This window comes from Sminthopsis crassicaudata, chromosome 6 (genome assembly GCF_048593235.1).
Source record: "Sminthopsis crassicaudata isolate SCR6 chromosome 6, ASM4859323v1, whole genome shotgun sequence".
Classification (NCBI taxonomy): domain Eukaryota; kingdom Metazoa; phylum Chordata; class Mammalia; order Dasyuromorphia; family Dasyuridae; genus Sminthopsis; species Sminthopsis crassicaudata.
In genome coordinates, this window is record NC_133622.1 from 71,657,546 (window position 1) to 71,674,030 (window position 16,485).

The 16,485-nt window shown below is 41.2% G+C and overlaps 1 protein-coding gene across 1 annotated transcript in view; it reads left to right on the forward strand.

Moving 5' to 3' along the window:
- The first annotated feature begins 3,554 nt into the window (after positions 1 to 3,554).
- SMARCA5 (SNF2 related chromatin remodeling ATPase 5) overlaps positions 3,555 to 16,485 on the forward strand; it is a 44,539-nt gene continuing 31,608 nt past the window's right edge. The window contains exons 1-3 of the mRNA XM_074272989.1: positions 3,555 to 4,093; positions 8,250 to 8,324; positions 14,635 to 14,801. Of these exons, the coding sequence (XP_074129090.1) occupies positions 3,917 to 4,093; positions 8,250 to 8,324; positions 14,635 to 14,801 (419 nt within the window). The 5' untranslated portion in view covers positions 3,555 to 3,916. The remainder of the gene's footprint in view (positions 4,094 to 8,249; positions 8,325 to 14,634; positions 14,802 to 16,485) is intronic.

Here is a 16,485-nt window from a genome sequence, read left to right on the forward strand (position 1 = left end):
CTACCCCAGGGTAGGGAGCCAAGTTAAAGAGAGTGACTGGCTGCAAGCAGTGGGCTTATAAAGGGCCTGTGAGGTCACACACAGAGCCAACCAGCGAGAGAGCCGTCACCCATTACGAAGCTATCTCAATATGGCCAGGATCCCAACTACAGGGCAGTCCTATATCCACAGAAATTACTTCTGGGCCACTCAAATCTCCCCTTGCGCTGTGGCTGCCCATTTAAAGGACCCTTACAAGGGTGCTAGATTCTTTAAAATCTACATTCCTGGATGGAACTATTTTTGTTCATCTCAACCTAGAGGATATACTTAAATTTTGAGGAAAAAAAAATCTAATGTGAAATCTAATGTGAAATAATGGCAGAGGCAAATAGACATATGTATTATATAATACATATTAAATTTAATACATTTAATATGTATTAAAACACACATTTACTCTTATTCAGGAAGAATTCAGCAATGTTAGAAGTTGAAGGTGTATTTAATATCTAGCTCAGTGGTGTCAAATTCCACTAGAAACAGAGGTCTCAATCATAAAACTCCCTGCTGGCCACATTTTGACTTAGGAAATCAGATAGGGATGTTATATATTTTACTTATATTGTTAAATATTTCCCAACTATATTTTAATCCAATTCCTGTATAATTTGAGGCTGTGGCAGGTGGGAGAGGGGTAAAGTTTGATACTAATTTAGCTCATTCACTTCATTTTATAGATGAGCCTCAAAGATTTACTGGATGATTGACTCAGGGTCACCAAGCTAATAAGTGGGAGAACAAAAGAAGAGTGGGATTTAGAAGGAGCTCACATTAAATGCCCACTGTCTTCTGGGCATTGTGCTAAATACTTCACAAATATACAATCCTCACAGCCACCTTGCTATTGTGTCATCTCCATTTTACAGTTGAGGAAACTGAGCCAGATAGTGACCAAGTGACTTGCCTAATTGAGGTCAAACTGGCCCTCAGATCTTCCTGTAGTGAGTCCTTCTTGATCTCCAACCACTATGCTCCCCACTGCCTCAGCTAGCTAACACTAGAACCCAGTCCTTGTTCAGGGCCCTTTCTCCCACTTCCTCTCACAACCCAGCCCCTCATATTTTTTTTTGACTCAGATGGTGGGTCTCATAGGTACAGCAGCTTCCTACTTGTTCTCCCTGCCTCAAGGTTCTCATCTCTCTTCACATTCTACCCAATTACCAGTGCCATTCCTGAAGCATCAGTTAAAAGAGGTCTGGGCCCTGCTAAAGAACCTCTAGTGGCTCTGTTTCCTCCAGAAAGGTCGGCTTTGTGGGAGCCTGCCAATCTTTCTCCAACCTATCTTCTGAGGCTTGCTGCATAATTGCCACTCCCATTCTTATCCTCAGATGATCCCCTCCCAAATGACCTTGGCTTTGCTCTGAACCTATTCTGGTGCACCTGGTTGCTCCTTTTCCTGATTAGTAGCAGTGTGGATGGGTGGGAAGGGCCTGGAATTTGGCAGACTTGTTTGAATCCTGGCTCTGATGTGACTGCCCATGGGGCCTTTCAGGTGGGCAAAGCAGAAAAGGGACGGATTTGGGGCTCAGAGGGCCTGGTTCAAAGACAGCCTGGACACATCTCAACTTTTCTTTGCCCATTTCTTCAGCTATGAAATGGGAATAATAGGACCACCTACCATGCAGGGGTTAAAATGAGATTGAATCTGTCTAGTTCACGGCACAGTGCCTAGCATGTGATCATATAAATATTAGCTATTATCCTTTGGGGCAGCTGGATGGGACTGTGCATAGAGCATCAGGTCTCAGATTAGGAAGACCAGAGTTCAAGACACTTAGCTGTGTGACCTTGGGCAAGTCATTTAACTCAGTTTGCCTCAGTTTCCTCATCTGTTAAACAAGCTCAAGAAGGAAATGGTCAATCACTCCTGTGTCTGCCAAGGAAACCCTAAAAATGGATCAAGAAGAGATAACACAAAGGATTGAAGACAATATTTTTAATTTGTGGTACTGGGAGCTGTGAGGTACCTTTGTCACCTTTGTATCCTAGGGGAGTAAACCGAGGACTAGCCTGAATTGGTAGGATCCAGGCTTGACCTTTGACTCAAGGCACACCCCTTAACCTGCAGGCATCTGTAAAAGGGGATCAGACTTGATGGCATCCAAAATCCTTTCTGACTCTTGAGAGTGATCAGATTGGGTGCATTGAACAGTCAGTGCTTCTTTGAATTCTTCATATTGTTTCTTATGTCATAGTAATATTACATTCAGGTAGCCCAAAACTTAACTGTACCCCTACTGAAGAGCAAATCTTTTCCGGTCTTTGTTCAGATAAAAAGAGATGCTAAGATTTGTAAAGGAGGATCACTGCTTTTTTTTTTCCCCCCACTTCCTAGGGTCTATGCAGAGCAATGTCACCCTTAGGTCAAAGGGCATGATCATTTTGGTCAGGAATTCCAAGTAGACCTCTGGGATGTTTTTCTTCACCATTGCCCCTTCAAAAGTTGCCTGCCTACTATAAGCTTATACTCTGCAACAATGATTGCATTTTACTGGGGGACTCTCAGCTGAGACGCTCACGGTGCCCCCTTACAAGGGAGGAGAGGAAAACGTGAGGAATTAGTCGGGGTTAAGCCACATAGAGCACAACGGAGGGCACCAGGGCTCCGAGGGGCTCCATGCCATTGGGGATGGCCACACTTGTGGGGAGCCACAGCTAGCCCGGGGAATGTGGACTCCCAAGGGCCGGGGTTTAGGGTCCACCTGCGACCACATTTGTAATCTGAACACCCCGAGCGGGTGCTTTTTTATGAGCCGGAAGCCACGGGTCTGTGTCCGTTGGGTCCTTCAGTGTCGGCGTGGATGGCATTTAAGATCCCTGGAAACCCCGCAGGCCTCCAGCCTCTCAGGCCTCTGACTTCATTCACACTCAGACACCAGGGGGATCGTTCAGGAGCCGTTCGTTGCCCGGGTCACAGCCATATTCCACGCGGGGAGAGTGACAAGCAGTCATTCTGCTTGGAACAGCAAAGGGCCGGGTTCAGATCCGGATTTTTGTGACGCAGAGACCCTGGCCGAGTCACTTAACGTCTCCCGGCAGTCCCGCACACTACTGCCCGTTCAGGTTTACTCTGCCCTCGAACCCGCTGGGTGACAAAGGCCGGGACCGGCTCCGAGTCCCTTGGGAAGGGACCACGTCTCCAGCCCACGAGGACCGGAGGCTGCCCACAGGAACACGGGCCTAACTCTTCATGGGGCCTGGCATGAAGGAGTTTCATTCAGCGCTGGGAGCCCTCCGAGAAAAGGGCTGCCGCGGCCTCTCCCGCTACCTCGATACAAGAGGGGCCGGCGGGTGACTAGGAGGAGGAGGCCGTTAGGGGGTCGTTGGGGGCCGTGCGAGTGCGCTCCTCGCGCCGACGGGCGGGCACCCATTGGCTCGCCCAGTCTTCACACGCAGCTCAGGCCCCGCCCCCTTCGGCTCTCTAGCGCCCCGCGTGCCGCGGAGGGAGGGGGTGGGGAAAGCGCCATCGCGCGCGCGCTGGTGAGTGAGGTGGGACAGCCAGCCAATCCACAGGCCAGCCGGTGAGCCCGCATTCTCGCGAGAACTGGAAGCCGGCGGTGGCGGCGTCTGTGTTGGGGACGGCATTGGTTCCTGGTTGGTGGCGAGGAGGGTGAGAAGCGGCTGCAGGAGGAGAGGACGCGGAGGGAAAGCAGCCAGTTCTCCCTCGCGCGCGCTCTCTTTCTCCTTCCCCTCCTCCCAGGCTTTCTTCGTCTTTCCTTCCCCCGATCGAGCCGGGCCGTCCGCTCCGGGGCCCAGGCATCCGGCCGAGAAGAGAGCGGCCGGCTCGGCGGGCCCCTATTAGAGCGGCAGCCGCAGGAGGAGAGCTTCTTCCCCGCGTCTTCTCGCCTCGAGCGAGTCCGGCCGCGCCGCAGGCATGTCGTCCGCGGCCGAGCCGCCGCCACCCCCGCCGTCGCTGCCATCCGCGGAGACCGTGCCTGCCGCCCCTGCCGTGCCCGCCACCGTCGGCGGCGGCGGCGGCAATCACAACAAAAGCGGCGTGGAGGGCGCTCTGGCCCCGGCCGCCCAGCCTGCGGGCGACGCGGAGATGGAGGTGAGCGGGGCAGCCAGGGAGGAGGGAGGAAGCCGAGCTAACGCCCCCCCACTCACCCCGCAGTCTCCCGCTGCCCGGGCAGCGCGTGTCCCTCTGCCCAACTTTGCGGCCCCCGCCCGGACGGCAACCGGAGCCAAGTTACAGGGTTCAGCTTCGGCGCGGCTCTAGCCCGGGCTAAACAATGGAAAGCAGGCGGCCAGGCCCCGGGCCCCGCCGCGGGGAGCAGCTGCGCGGGGAGGGGAGGGCGGTGGGGGAGGGCGCGGACGCGCTGGGCAGAATCCCCCGCCGGGCCTGCACCCCCCGCCGCCCCCGGATCCCCCGCCGGGCCGGGTCCCCTGCCGCCCCCCGCCCTCTCTTTGTGCGCTGCGCCAGCGCCGGGCCGGCTGCCGAGCCCGCGGGCGGCTAGGCCCGGAGCCCCGAGCCGCGGCGGGCGGGGGTGGAGCAGCTGCGGGCACCTAGAACAAAGTGACCCGGCTGCGGGCGGGTGGGCCGGTAGAGCCTCTCAGCTGGGGGGCGCTGCCCGGAACTCGGGCAGCCTCCGTGACAGCTCGGGACCTGAGTTGGCCTCCTCCCCCCTGCCCCGAGGTTGGGTTGTCCCAATGTGTGGGCCAGTGTCCCCCCTACCATCCTGGGGCTGTTGGCTCTCGTATCCCTTTTTTACAATCAGGGAAACCGAGGCAGGTGGGCGAACGACTCGCCCACAGACGCCTAGCAAGCGTCTGAGGTTAGGTCTCAGTCCTGCGTTTCTTGGTGGACACGTGACGTCAGGTGGTTGGAAGAGGTTAGAAGAGTGACTTTTGGGAGCCGGTGGAACGGAGCCCGACTGGACCAGTTTGGAGGGGTTGCTCAGCGGCGCTGGCATTAAGGCGCTGTCCCGGGCCGGGCTCTGGTTTTTGAGCCGACTTTAGTGCCAACTTCTAAAACTTTCAAGTGGAATTTCGTGGTGTGCTTTTCTGGTTTTTAAAAACTTAATTGGTGCAGATCGAGGCTGAGAGATGAGCTCAGAAATCCGCCACTGGCACTTCCCCTTTTTGGTGGTTCTTGTTTCGCGAGTCTTTGAGATGGAGGAGGCTGGCGGAAGCTTGCCTCGCGTCCTTGAAGCGCTGGGGAGGGCCGGCGGGCGGGTTCTCCCTGCGATTGTCCGTTTGGGGCTTCTCTGGGAACCAGACCAGCCTGTCCTCCTCCTCCTCCTCCTCCTCCTCCTCCTCCTCCTCCTCCTCCTCCTCCTCCTCCTCCTCCTCTCTTCGTTGTGTCCTTGAGGATGCTGTCCGGCTCCCTTCCCACTCAAGTATGTCTGGGGCTTATCTTGAAGTTTGTGTTTGCTCTGCAGTTTTCTGTTGCTTGGGTTACTTTTATTTAAAAATGTATTCTTTTGAGAATGTAGTTGGTATTGGATAATTAATTTCCCAAAGGCCATCCAGTCCAATCTCCTTTAATAAGAATAACTCAGATTTATGTAATACTTTAAAGCTTGCAAAGTGCTTTTAACGTTATTTCATTTAGAGTTATTTGCACCCGAATTTCACATCATCTCATTTTGGCATCTTTTCTTTGATAACTATGGAATCTTTATAGTCAAATTAGTGATGGGGAAGTGTAGAGGGTTTAAAAACTTATCTTTTGTTTATTGGTTTTTAAAAACGTACTTGACTGGAGACAATTTATATTCTGATTATTGACATTATAAAACAAAACACAAACTTAAATATGTTTGCTATTAAAATAGAATATGAAGTCTAGTGAATGTAGTCCAAATTAAGGTTTCTTGACCGAGGTAAAGCTTTTCTAAATTTTCCTATTCACTGATGCATTAGTTATATCAAATGCAGAACCCACAAAGGCCTTTTTTATAGAAAACTTATAGGACAGGAAAGATTGTATTAAATATGCAAAAAAGTCAGAGTGAGTGAAAAGTGCTTGCTATTTAGACCATGTATCAGAGGTGGAGTGTTAGCTAAGATATTGAGGCTGGGGTAGTTGTAATGATTGTTATGGTTGCCTGGAACCTTTATTTAAATCCAAACAAAGAAATTTAATGAAAACTGAAAATTAAAAGTATTAAATTAAAATTGAGTTATGGTTTAAGTAACCATATGTTACTGTATGAATAAAGACGTAAATTTTTGTAAAAAGGTATGTTGTATATTTTTTGAGCCTAAGAATTATTTCATCTTATATCCATAAGGATGAATAATTTTGACTTTTCCTTCAAGACTTTGAATATACTTTTAAAATTGAAAATCATTTAATTTCTTTTCTTCCAGATTTGTTTTTTAAAAAGGTCGCAGAGCTGTTATCCCTTGTCTAAACTGGTTCTCTTTATATATTAGGTATTATTTCCTCCCTTAGATTGTAAAGCTCTGTGCTTGAGCAGTATTATCCTCACTTGAGGCACAAGCTGTGTGATAACCTAAATCATCTCTAAATCTTCAGAACTGAAACTATTTCAGAATGTTAAAAGACAGAATCTTCTTTCTTATTCTTTCTGAAGGACTTAATGTGAATTTTTCTGAACCCTGAAAGAATCTTAACAGATTTTTTTGGACAAAATAGAACTTTGCTGAACTTCTGCCATAGTTCCTGTTAGAGCCCATGATGCGCACTGGGATTTGTCATTTAGTGGAGCAGTGTTGTTTTCTGTGCTGTGGCAGTTGCTTTTCACAGTGTAGAGAGTGTAATAGGTTGCCATTCTTTACAGCAATTATTGTTTTACCCTCATCTTTCCAGTATACCTTATTATCTTTTCTGATGGCTAATTTGACCATAAAGGGTATGTAGACTCTACCAGTTTTACTTTAATTGTAAGGATTATTATTGAAATAGTATATTTTATTTTCATAGGACTTTCTTATTTTGTTCCCTCTATATTCAAAAAGGTAGGGCAGATACTATTAGTATTCTTTCTTATGGTTAAAAACTGAAGCACAGATGTTAATGACATGTGTAGGATCATACAGGTAGTGGAATTGAAATAAGGAACTGGTTTCTTTGATCCACCTAATCTAGTGCTTTTTCTGCTTATATCAGGTTGTCCCTTTTTTTCATAGCTGGATACTGAGTGTAAAAGAAAGAGACATTGTATATGTTTAATGACAGATTTTTTGTTGTTGTTTAAGAGGGAGATTTTGGGTAGGAGAGTGAGGATTTTAAATGTCGATGCAGAAAAGTTGAAAATATGTTTTATTGCTCATATGTTGAAAGCCAGGATTCTTAGATCTGCAAGTGTTGTTACCACTGAAATGAAAATTTCTAGTTTAAGCATTGGAAATGTACTGCTTATAGATATTCCATAGTTGGAAGCATCAGTTTTGTACAGTAGAAAAAGTACTTGGGTTTGGACTGAAAAAAATCAAGGATCAGATCTTGTTCTAAAACATAATAGGTGTGTAATCTTGAACAAATACATATATTTTATGTATTGTTAAATAAGGCTATACAACAAGGTCCAAGTCTAAATTTGTTTGTAAATTTGGTTCTAATTAAGGGTTTTATATTGATGACTAAATTCTTCTTACATGTTCAAGAGAAATAATGATTTTAAAATTATATTGAGAAAAAGATGTAATAAAATACTTTTTTCAAGGACCAGTGGTTGTCTTGCTTTTTGTTTCAAAATGCTTAACATTGAAAAGAAAAATGAATTTGCTATAAATATTCTGTTTATTGCTTATAATAGTGCCTGATGAATAGCAGTTTTCTTTCAGCTGATAACTTTGTACTGCTAAAAAGATAACATTATTGTTTTCAAGGATATTTTTCTAATGAAAAATCTTTGTAATATAACAATTTCCTCATTTTTTAAACTAAAGGGTTACAAAATCTTGAATATTTTTCAAGTAGGAGGAAATGAGCTCATACCAACAAATGTTAACAAATATTTAAAAGAAATTTGCTTTAGAGCGATAAAAGTACTCTTTGCTTTTATGCTACCAATAGGTTTCAAGTTTTGATTAGGTAAATTGAAATGCCTGAGATAGAATTTATTTTATCTGTGTTAACTAATAAATCATGTGACAGCCATTTAAAACTATAGCTCAATCATTAGAATGTGGAATTTAGAATATTGAAACATTGTATAGGTACAAGTCATTTGAAGTGGTAGATCTAATTACTCTGCAAGATCAATTTATTTCCCTTTTTTCCTTTTCTCTTTTAGGATGTATTTGATGATGCATCTCCAGGGAAACAAAAAGAAATCCAAGAACCAGATCCTACCTATGAGGAAAAAATGGTATGTTTTTGTAGGGCTATGAGAAATGTATGTTGTGAAAGCTCTTGAAGTAGTTTGTTGTATTATTAGTTTAGACATTTTACCAGTAGGGCTGAAAGCTGTAAAATGTAGTAGATAGTATATTTTCTTTTCTTTCTTTTTTTTTTTTAATAGTATATTTTCTAAATCGCTATGTACTATGTATTTTTTTTTTTAAAACCAGAATGATAATGTTTATATGAAAACAAATGCAAACAGTTTTGATTTTAGGAAATTAAGATTAGTGCTGGGAATAGCTATTATAGCATTCAACTGAACATGCATTCTAGTGCTCACAATATTCTGTGACCTTGGGCCAATTACTTAACATCTGCACCTGTAAAGTGAGGATGATTTTAATTTTTGCATCAAGTATTTCCTAAGATTGTTATGATATAAATCTTAGAGCAGTGTCTAAAATTTCAATATTGAGTGTTTCTTAGTTCCCTTAGGACCTAAGGGAGATAAAAGACTTGACTCTTGTTTACAAGAGCTTGGTCCTGTTGTAGGACAAAACACATTAAAATGATGAGAGGTGAACTGTGAGACTGCCCATCCTTTATGGCCTTTTGCAAATCCTGCTTTTTCCTAGGGTAATCTTCCCTTCCTGCCTCTGAACTCTTGAAACATTTATTGCTTGTACTGCATTTAATTATGCTGGTTTTATCTCCCACCCATGAGCCCACCCTCAATTCTGCTTGTAGCAGTCTTTCTTGGTCCAGCTTCAGTGATCTTGAAATAGCAGCTATACAATGGAAATGAGCATTGGATTTGGCAGCAGATGACATGGCTTTTAATCTTGCCTCAGCTACTTGATAATTGTGTTACCTTGAGCACATTGTTTAACTATTGTGAGCATCATTTCCTTATCCATACAATTGGAGATGGGGGTTTGGATTTGATAATTTAATTCCTTTCTTTTTCAAACTGTGATCCTGATAATTTGATACCTTGACTCCCCAAGTTGAAAGTGATATTTGTATATCTAGATTTTTTTCATCGGGCTTTGACTTGATCTGTCCCATGTGCTTATTATGTTCACCTTTGTTTCAGTTATTTGTGTACAAATTTATTTCCCCCTTTAAATGATATAAGCTTTCCAAAAGCAGAGACTAACTCAGCATATTGTATGGAGTAGTAAAATAAACATTTGTTTACTTCTTGTTTCCCAAAAAAAAAAAAAAAAAAAAAAAGATTTGCGGGGGGAGGGGGGAGGATGAGGGAGGGGTGTTTCTCAACCTTACTGCCCCTGCTGTAGTACTTTGCAAATTGTAAGTACAAAGTGGTTTTTTCGTGGTAGACTTAGGTTGATCAGATGCCAAGCAAATCGTACAATATGTACCTTAAGAAATTAGAATAGAAAAGGTCATTGTGAACTGGAACAATAGAAAAGGCTTCATGGAAGAGGACACAGCTGGAGAACTTGAAGTTCCCTCTAAGATCATCTCTCTCTGTATTTGTCATCTGCCTTCTGGGGAACAGTGGGAAGAGAACTGGCCAGAAGAAGGGTGCACTGGCCTAAGCAGTCACAAGTGGCAATTTTTTTTCTTGATTGATAGCCTGTTCCCCACTCCACAGTAACTGTTCCCAAGATTCTCACCATTTTCCTGGCCTCTGACACTTCTTCCTTGCTCCCTCTTTTCAACTGATGATCTGGTCTCTATTAAGAAAAGTGAATTTTTTTTTTTTTTTTTTTTTGACGTGGGTCACTCAGAAGACTTTGAGACTGGAGCATCCCTCCAGTCTCAACTCCCTTCTGCTGAACTTTGATAATGAGGCTGCCTGCTTCTTTGCCAAAGCCGCTCCCTGTGTGCATACCCTGAGGTCTGTTGTCTTCCTTTTCTTGCAGATTGCCCCCTCACAAATGTTCTCTGCTGCCTCTTTAATCTTCGCTCTCTGCCTGTCTCCTGGATCTTTCTCTGTTGTTCCCCCCCCAGCACAACTCCCATCTTTTGTAACAGACCATTTTGTAATAGACCGCGCCGTCCTTTCCAGCACTGTTTGCTATCTGTTTGCAGACTTTCTCAAAGTCCCAGAATTTGTCTGGGCTCCTTCCCTTCTCCCATACTCCTCAGTATTTGGCAGGCTGACCTCCGATCATACCGCTTTACTGAGCCTGCTCTCTCCGGTTATTGGGGACTGCTTAATTGCTGAGCTCTTTTCAGCTCTCCTCCGATATTGTTGCCCACGCGCTGTTACTGGATCCTCTCCCCTCGGTGGATTTTCATAAAGCTTTGTCACTCCTTGTTTTCCTCCTACTTGGCTGACTTCTCTTTCTCAGTCTTTGTTGGCTTAACATCTCCTTTTCAACAGCAGGTGTCTCCTGCCTCTGTGCTGGGCCCTCTTCTCTGCCCTCTTTTTCTTGGGTAACTTCCATGGGTTCAGTCACTTCTGGAGATGATTCACAGGTTTATATGCTCTAGCCCCCTGTGCCATCTTACCGGCTGCTTATTGAACATGCAACCCAGATAGATGTATTGGAGCCTACTTAAATTCTACATGTCCAAACCAATTCTTTCTTTCCCCCGAGCCCTTCCTCTACCATGTTTTCCTACTTCTCTCTGGGATATCAGACCTCCAGGGTTGTGATCTTGGTTTTATTCTTCCCTCCTCACTCTTTGCTACCTCACCATATATCCAGTCAGATTTCTAATCTTGTGTCTAACTTAATGGTATCCCTGACTTCGAAGTATCAACTTCTCTTCAGTTGTATAGCTGGCATCTTGGTTCATTCTGTCTTTATCCGTCCCTTTACGTAGTGTTGCAATAGCATCCCAATTTGTTTCCCTGCCTCCCTCCATTACCCAAGTCATCCTCCCCAGCTGCAAGAGTGACTTTTCTTGAGTGTGTGTCTGCCCATGTTACTCTTTATAGCTTCCTGTTACTTCTAGATTAAATTGAACAAGCTCTTCTGTTTAACTATGAGAGTCCCTTACAACTTGGTTCCAATCTGCTTTTCTAGCCTCATTCTATGTGGCTCCCTTCTGCTAATCTTTATAGTAGATTTGACTTTGCTTCTTCCTCTTAAACATAGTACACCATTTCACAAGTGGATCTCTTTGCACTGGCCATTCCCTCTTTTCTTTCAAGATGTGGCTTAGATGCCACCTTCTTTACGTGAGGAGAATTTTGGTTAATGCTTATTATCTTCCCTACCTTATGTGAAGAGACCATTGGTTAATGCTTATTATCTTCCCTACCTTGTATTCTTGTTCTACTTCTAGTTTTTCTTTGACCAAATGTTAGATCCTTGAGATTAGGATTTTTTTCATTTCTTTATATATCCTCAGTATCTGGCATACAAGTAATAAGTACTTGGGGATTGATGGCAAATTGTGAGGAAATGGTCATAGGAGTCTTTGATAATTGGAATGAGCCTTTATAAAGTACTCACTGTTATTTATGTTTACTATACAGCGGGAACAAGCCTTGGTTATTGTTGTCTCTGAAGGTTGGGATTTTTAAAGAAAATCTGTATATTTGAATTCATAATAAGCTTTTTAAAAAATTCTCTACAGAGGGGTTTTTAGTTTTTACTTGAAATTTTGTACCTCGATCTCTTTGAAAAGCTTATCCAATTGTAAATGTTGATTTTTTTTTTTTTTTTTTTTTTTTGTATACCTACATTACATTTTTTAAGAAGACCAAAATTCTAGAATCAATGCAAAAGTTATTAGATTCAGGATAAAGCCATATTTACTAAAGCCTTGATTCTTATCTTCTGGGTACTTTTTTTGTATTTGGTAAAGAGGTAGGACTGTTATGTTTACATAAACATGCTTAGTTCCAATAAGAATTTTTTTGCTTGAGGAATGGTCTGTTGGAGGATGAAAGGAAAGTGATTTGAGCAAATTAGAAGGGAAAGAATAGATCCTAAAATAAACAGAAAGGGTGCAGAGAAGACATGAGGGAGGGCAGATTGATCAAAATGGAGAAATGACTAAACAAAAAGAGTCATTTAAGGAAAAACACTAATTGTTCCATTGGGTTTTCTTTGGTGGCAATATATTTCTCCATTAATTTGATATGCTTGATGTTCTGTGGGCCAGAAGCAATGGAAAATACTTTGAATTTTACAATTTTTCAGATCATCCTTTAAAATCTATTTATATATTTAGTATGCAACTGCTTTAGTGGCAGTATATTCAACATCTACAAGATAGGAATAGGAATTTTTCTTTTTTAAAATAATGCTTTTTATTTTCAAAATATATTCAAAGATAGTTTTTTACATTCATCCTTGTTAAACTTTGTGTTCCACATTTTTCTCCTTTCCCTCCTCCCCTAGACATCAGGTAATCCAATATATGTTAAACATGTGCAGTTCTATTACACATATTTTCATAATTATCATGCACAAGAAAAATCTGATCAAAAAGGAAAAAATGAGAGTGAAATAAGGCAAGCAAGCAAACCACAACAAAAATCGTTAAAATACTATATTTTGAACCAAGTTTAGTTCCCATAGACCTCTCTCTGGGTGCAGATGACTCTCCATCACAAGTCTATTGGAATTGTCCTGAATCACCCCATTGTTGAAATGACATAATCTTGTTATTGTTATGTACAATGTTCTCTTGGTTCTACTTAACTTCACTTATCATCAAGTCACACACGTCTCTCTAGGCCTCTCTGAAATCATCCTGTTGATCGTTTTTTTATAGAACAATAATATCATAACTTATTCAGCTATTCTCCAACTGATGGGCATCCACTCAGTTTCCAGTTTTCTTGAAGGACTGCCACAAATATTTTTGCATTTTCCTCCTTTAAAATCTTTTTAGGATACAAGCCCAGTAGAAACTCTGCTGGATCAAAGGGCATGCAGTGTTATAGCCCGTTGGACATAGTTTCAAATCAATTGTTGCCTCAATTCACAACTCTATCAACAATGTATTAATGTCATGAGCATATTTCTTAGAGAGAATTGGCCCTTTTCTCAAAGGATACTATATTCTCCACTCTGAACATAAATTAATATTTATCAATGGAAAAATAATGGATAAAATGAGTTTCTAATCTGTTGGTACTTAAAACTCATTTGAGATGTGTCCTGACATTGTTTACCCATCTTTTATCTAGAATATCTTAATTTTTGTCTTTTAAAAAGGAGCAATAAGGGAATTAATTCTTTGTTCTTAGGCTTCTCAAAGTATAGGAAGAAAAAAAAAATATTTAAATCTTTACCCCACTTTCCAGTGTATGTATGAGTTATCTAAAGTTAAATGGTACATTTTCACTGTGTTACCTTTGTATTTAAGCATTCAGTATTCCCTTTTGGTACGTGTTATGTTCTAAGTTGATAATCTGATTCTAGCTTTTAGTAGTGTTATCAAAAACCTTCCAAATCCTTTTTGTAGCTTTTTTTGGGAGGGGGTTAAGGGGAGGTATGATGGTTTTGTACAAGTTGCAGAGATTTGAGATTATAGGCAATTTCTTGAAATGTGACATTGTTACAGAGATTAGTAATGAAGGGGGGAGCCTGTCAGCCTCCAACATGAAATGAAACGGGTGTGTATGTAACAGTGCTTTGAGACATTCAGCAAATATTTATTAATTTATTAAATAATCTGTGATGTGAGGCACATATTGATGCTTGTGAGGCCTACAAAGAAGTATTAGACAGCTCTAGTGAGGGGAAAATGTATTAAAAGCAAAGCATTAAAAATAAGTAAATAAGCAAACAAACAAAAATTAAAAAAAAAAAAAAGTGAAGCATTAGAGAATGTGAAAAGTTACAGAATTGTATATAATTATTTCCTAAGTAAGTTGTTAAGATCTGGGTTCAAATTCCACCTTTAATATGAGCTAACAATCTATAGCAAGTCACTTAACACCTCTCTCCTCCAGATAGCTGTTAGGTTAAGATACAGAAAAATTACAAATCTGGATCTTCATCCATGAAGCAGTTTGCATACTAGGAATTGATTACACCATTAAAATCATAGATTTGGGACAAAATCCCCTCCCCCCCAAAGTAATACAGTTGACTTCAGAGGAAAGAAAGATTTTTTTCTTATCTTGATTTAGTTTTCCCCTGCATCAGTGAAAGAAAGACTTTGTAGAGGAAAAGAGGTAAGATTTCAACCTGAGTATTGAAGGGTTTTAGATTTACAAGATAAATGAAAATTATAGGCGGCATACTTAGCCTTTTATTTGTGGACATGGTCTCATTTTATAGTTTAGTATTCTAAATGAAAAAAAAACTAGTTGTGGTTGATATGTTAACACAATTTTCTGAATTTTTGGTATTTACTGTTTGGGTTAAACATTTTATAAATTCTGTCTACAGCAAACTGACCGAGCAAACAGATTTGAGTATTTGTTAAAGCAGACAGAGCTGTTTGCACATTTCATCCAGCCTGCTGCTCAGAAAACTCCAACTTCACCACTGAAGATGAAACCAGGACGTCCAAGAATAAAGAAAGATGAAAAACAGAATTTGCTGTCAGTTGGCGAGTAAGTAATGGACTATTATATCCCTTGATAAAGATTACAGTGAACATGATTTCATTTTCTTAATTCTTGTTAAAAAGCTAAGTTTAGCTAACTTTTCAGCATTGTCCACAGGTTTGTGTTTTTTGAGAAGGATGTTCATTAAATTTGAAGTGTTACTTTCTTTGGCAAATGCAAGGTCCTTTTTATAAAAGTATGTATATAATTGCCAAGTATAATGATAAGAGGATGGAATATTTTATTGGTTATTTATAGGAAAGTTGTAGAGACAAAAGGGGAAAAAGATGATATAGGTTAGAAGTGTGAGTAAGGAAGTAGTGATGTTGGTTGGTCAGGGCAGTTTGGAAATAGAAGTAATAAAAATTAAAACAACATAGCTGTTAATTCAGAGGATTAGCAGCTCTATGAACATCGGTATTCCTTTGTAGGAATAAGCTTATACCATGTGTATATTGGAGATACTAAAGCAAATTGACCCTTACGTCTATAGGAAATTATAGGGGAGATAAAAAATGTACATAAATAAGTGTAATAGAAGGTAAGTTGAGGACTGCAAGTTAGGAAACCTTTCTGTTCTGAGCCAGAAAGGAGCAGTCACAAATGAGAGGGAGCAACACTGGCTTTAGTTGGGTTTGAGACATAACAGAGGGATGATTAGTGTGAAATAAGTCCAGAAACATGGATTTTCTTGGGTTGTAAATGCCAACTAGAAGAGTTTTCCCTATCTTAAAGAAAGGTTATGTCGTATTCTGTGAGCCCTATCTCAAAAACTCTAGATCCTTCTGATACAACAGATATATTTAAGTTGTTTTAAAGTTGTGAAGTGTTTGCCATTTCAATATTTTTATTCAATATTGAATTACTAAGTGTAGTATGCTGTTAGGTGAGAGGGGAGATCAGTAAAATGCAATGGACCTGTACACATATGATGGCTTTGTCTTAAGACAATGAGCAAAGTGCTAATGACCCTGTCATGAGGCCTTACATTTTTGATGAAAGTAAAGCTCCTTTTTTTTTTTTAAACTTAATTTTTGTTTGGATGTTCTATAGCTTACATTCTCATTCCTTGCTTTATGATTTGGGTAATTATGATTTGTAATGTAAAGGCCTAGTGGTGACCTTTTTCTTTTGTCCAAAAGACATCTGATTCTTCTGGGCTTGAATTACCTAGATGTTGGTTAAGTATTACTACATAATGTTTCTTGCATTAATAGACATTTTTGGAAATGAAGGGGAAAAAAAAACACCCAATTAAGATTTTTTAAAAATCAGAATTAAAGTAATAAGTTGTCATTTTTACTCATCGACAACTTATTACTTTAATTCTGATTTTTAAAAAAATCTTAATTGGGTAGGTTTTTTGGTTTTGTTTTTTTAGATTTGGCTTCATTTTAGCATAGGGGGAATTAGTAATAAACTATTGAAATACTGATTAATAGCTAAATGTAGAAGTCAAACCAATCTATGAAATTCAGATTTCTGGTTTATCTTTTGATTTTTTTTTTTTTTTTTTTTTTTTTTTTTTCCCTTCTGAGGCAGTTGGGGGCTAAGTGATTTGCCCAGGGTCACACAGGTAGGAAGTATTAAGTGTCTGAGGTCAGATTTGAACTCAGGTCTTCCAGACTTGAGGGCTGGTGCTCTATCCACTGTGCCACCTAGCTGCCCCATCTCTTTTGAATATTTAAAA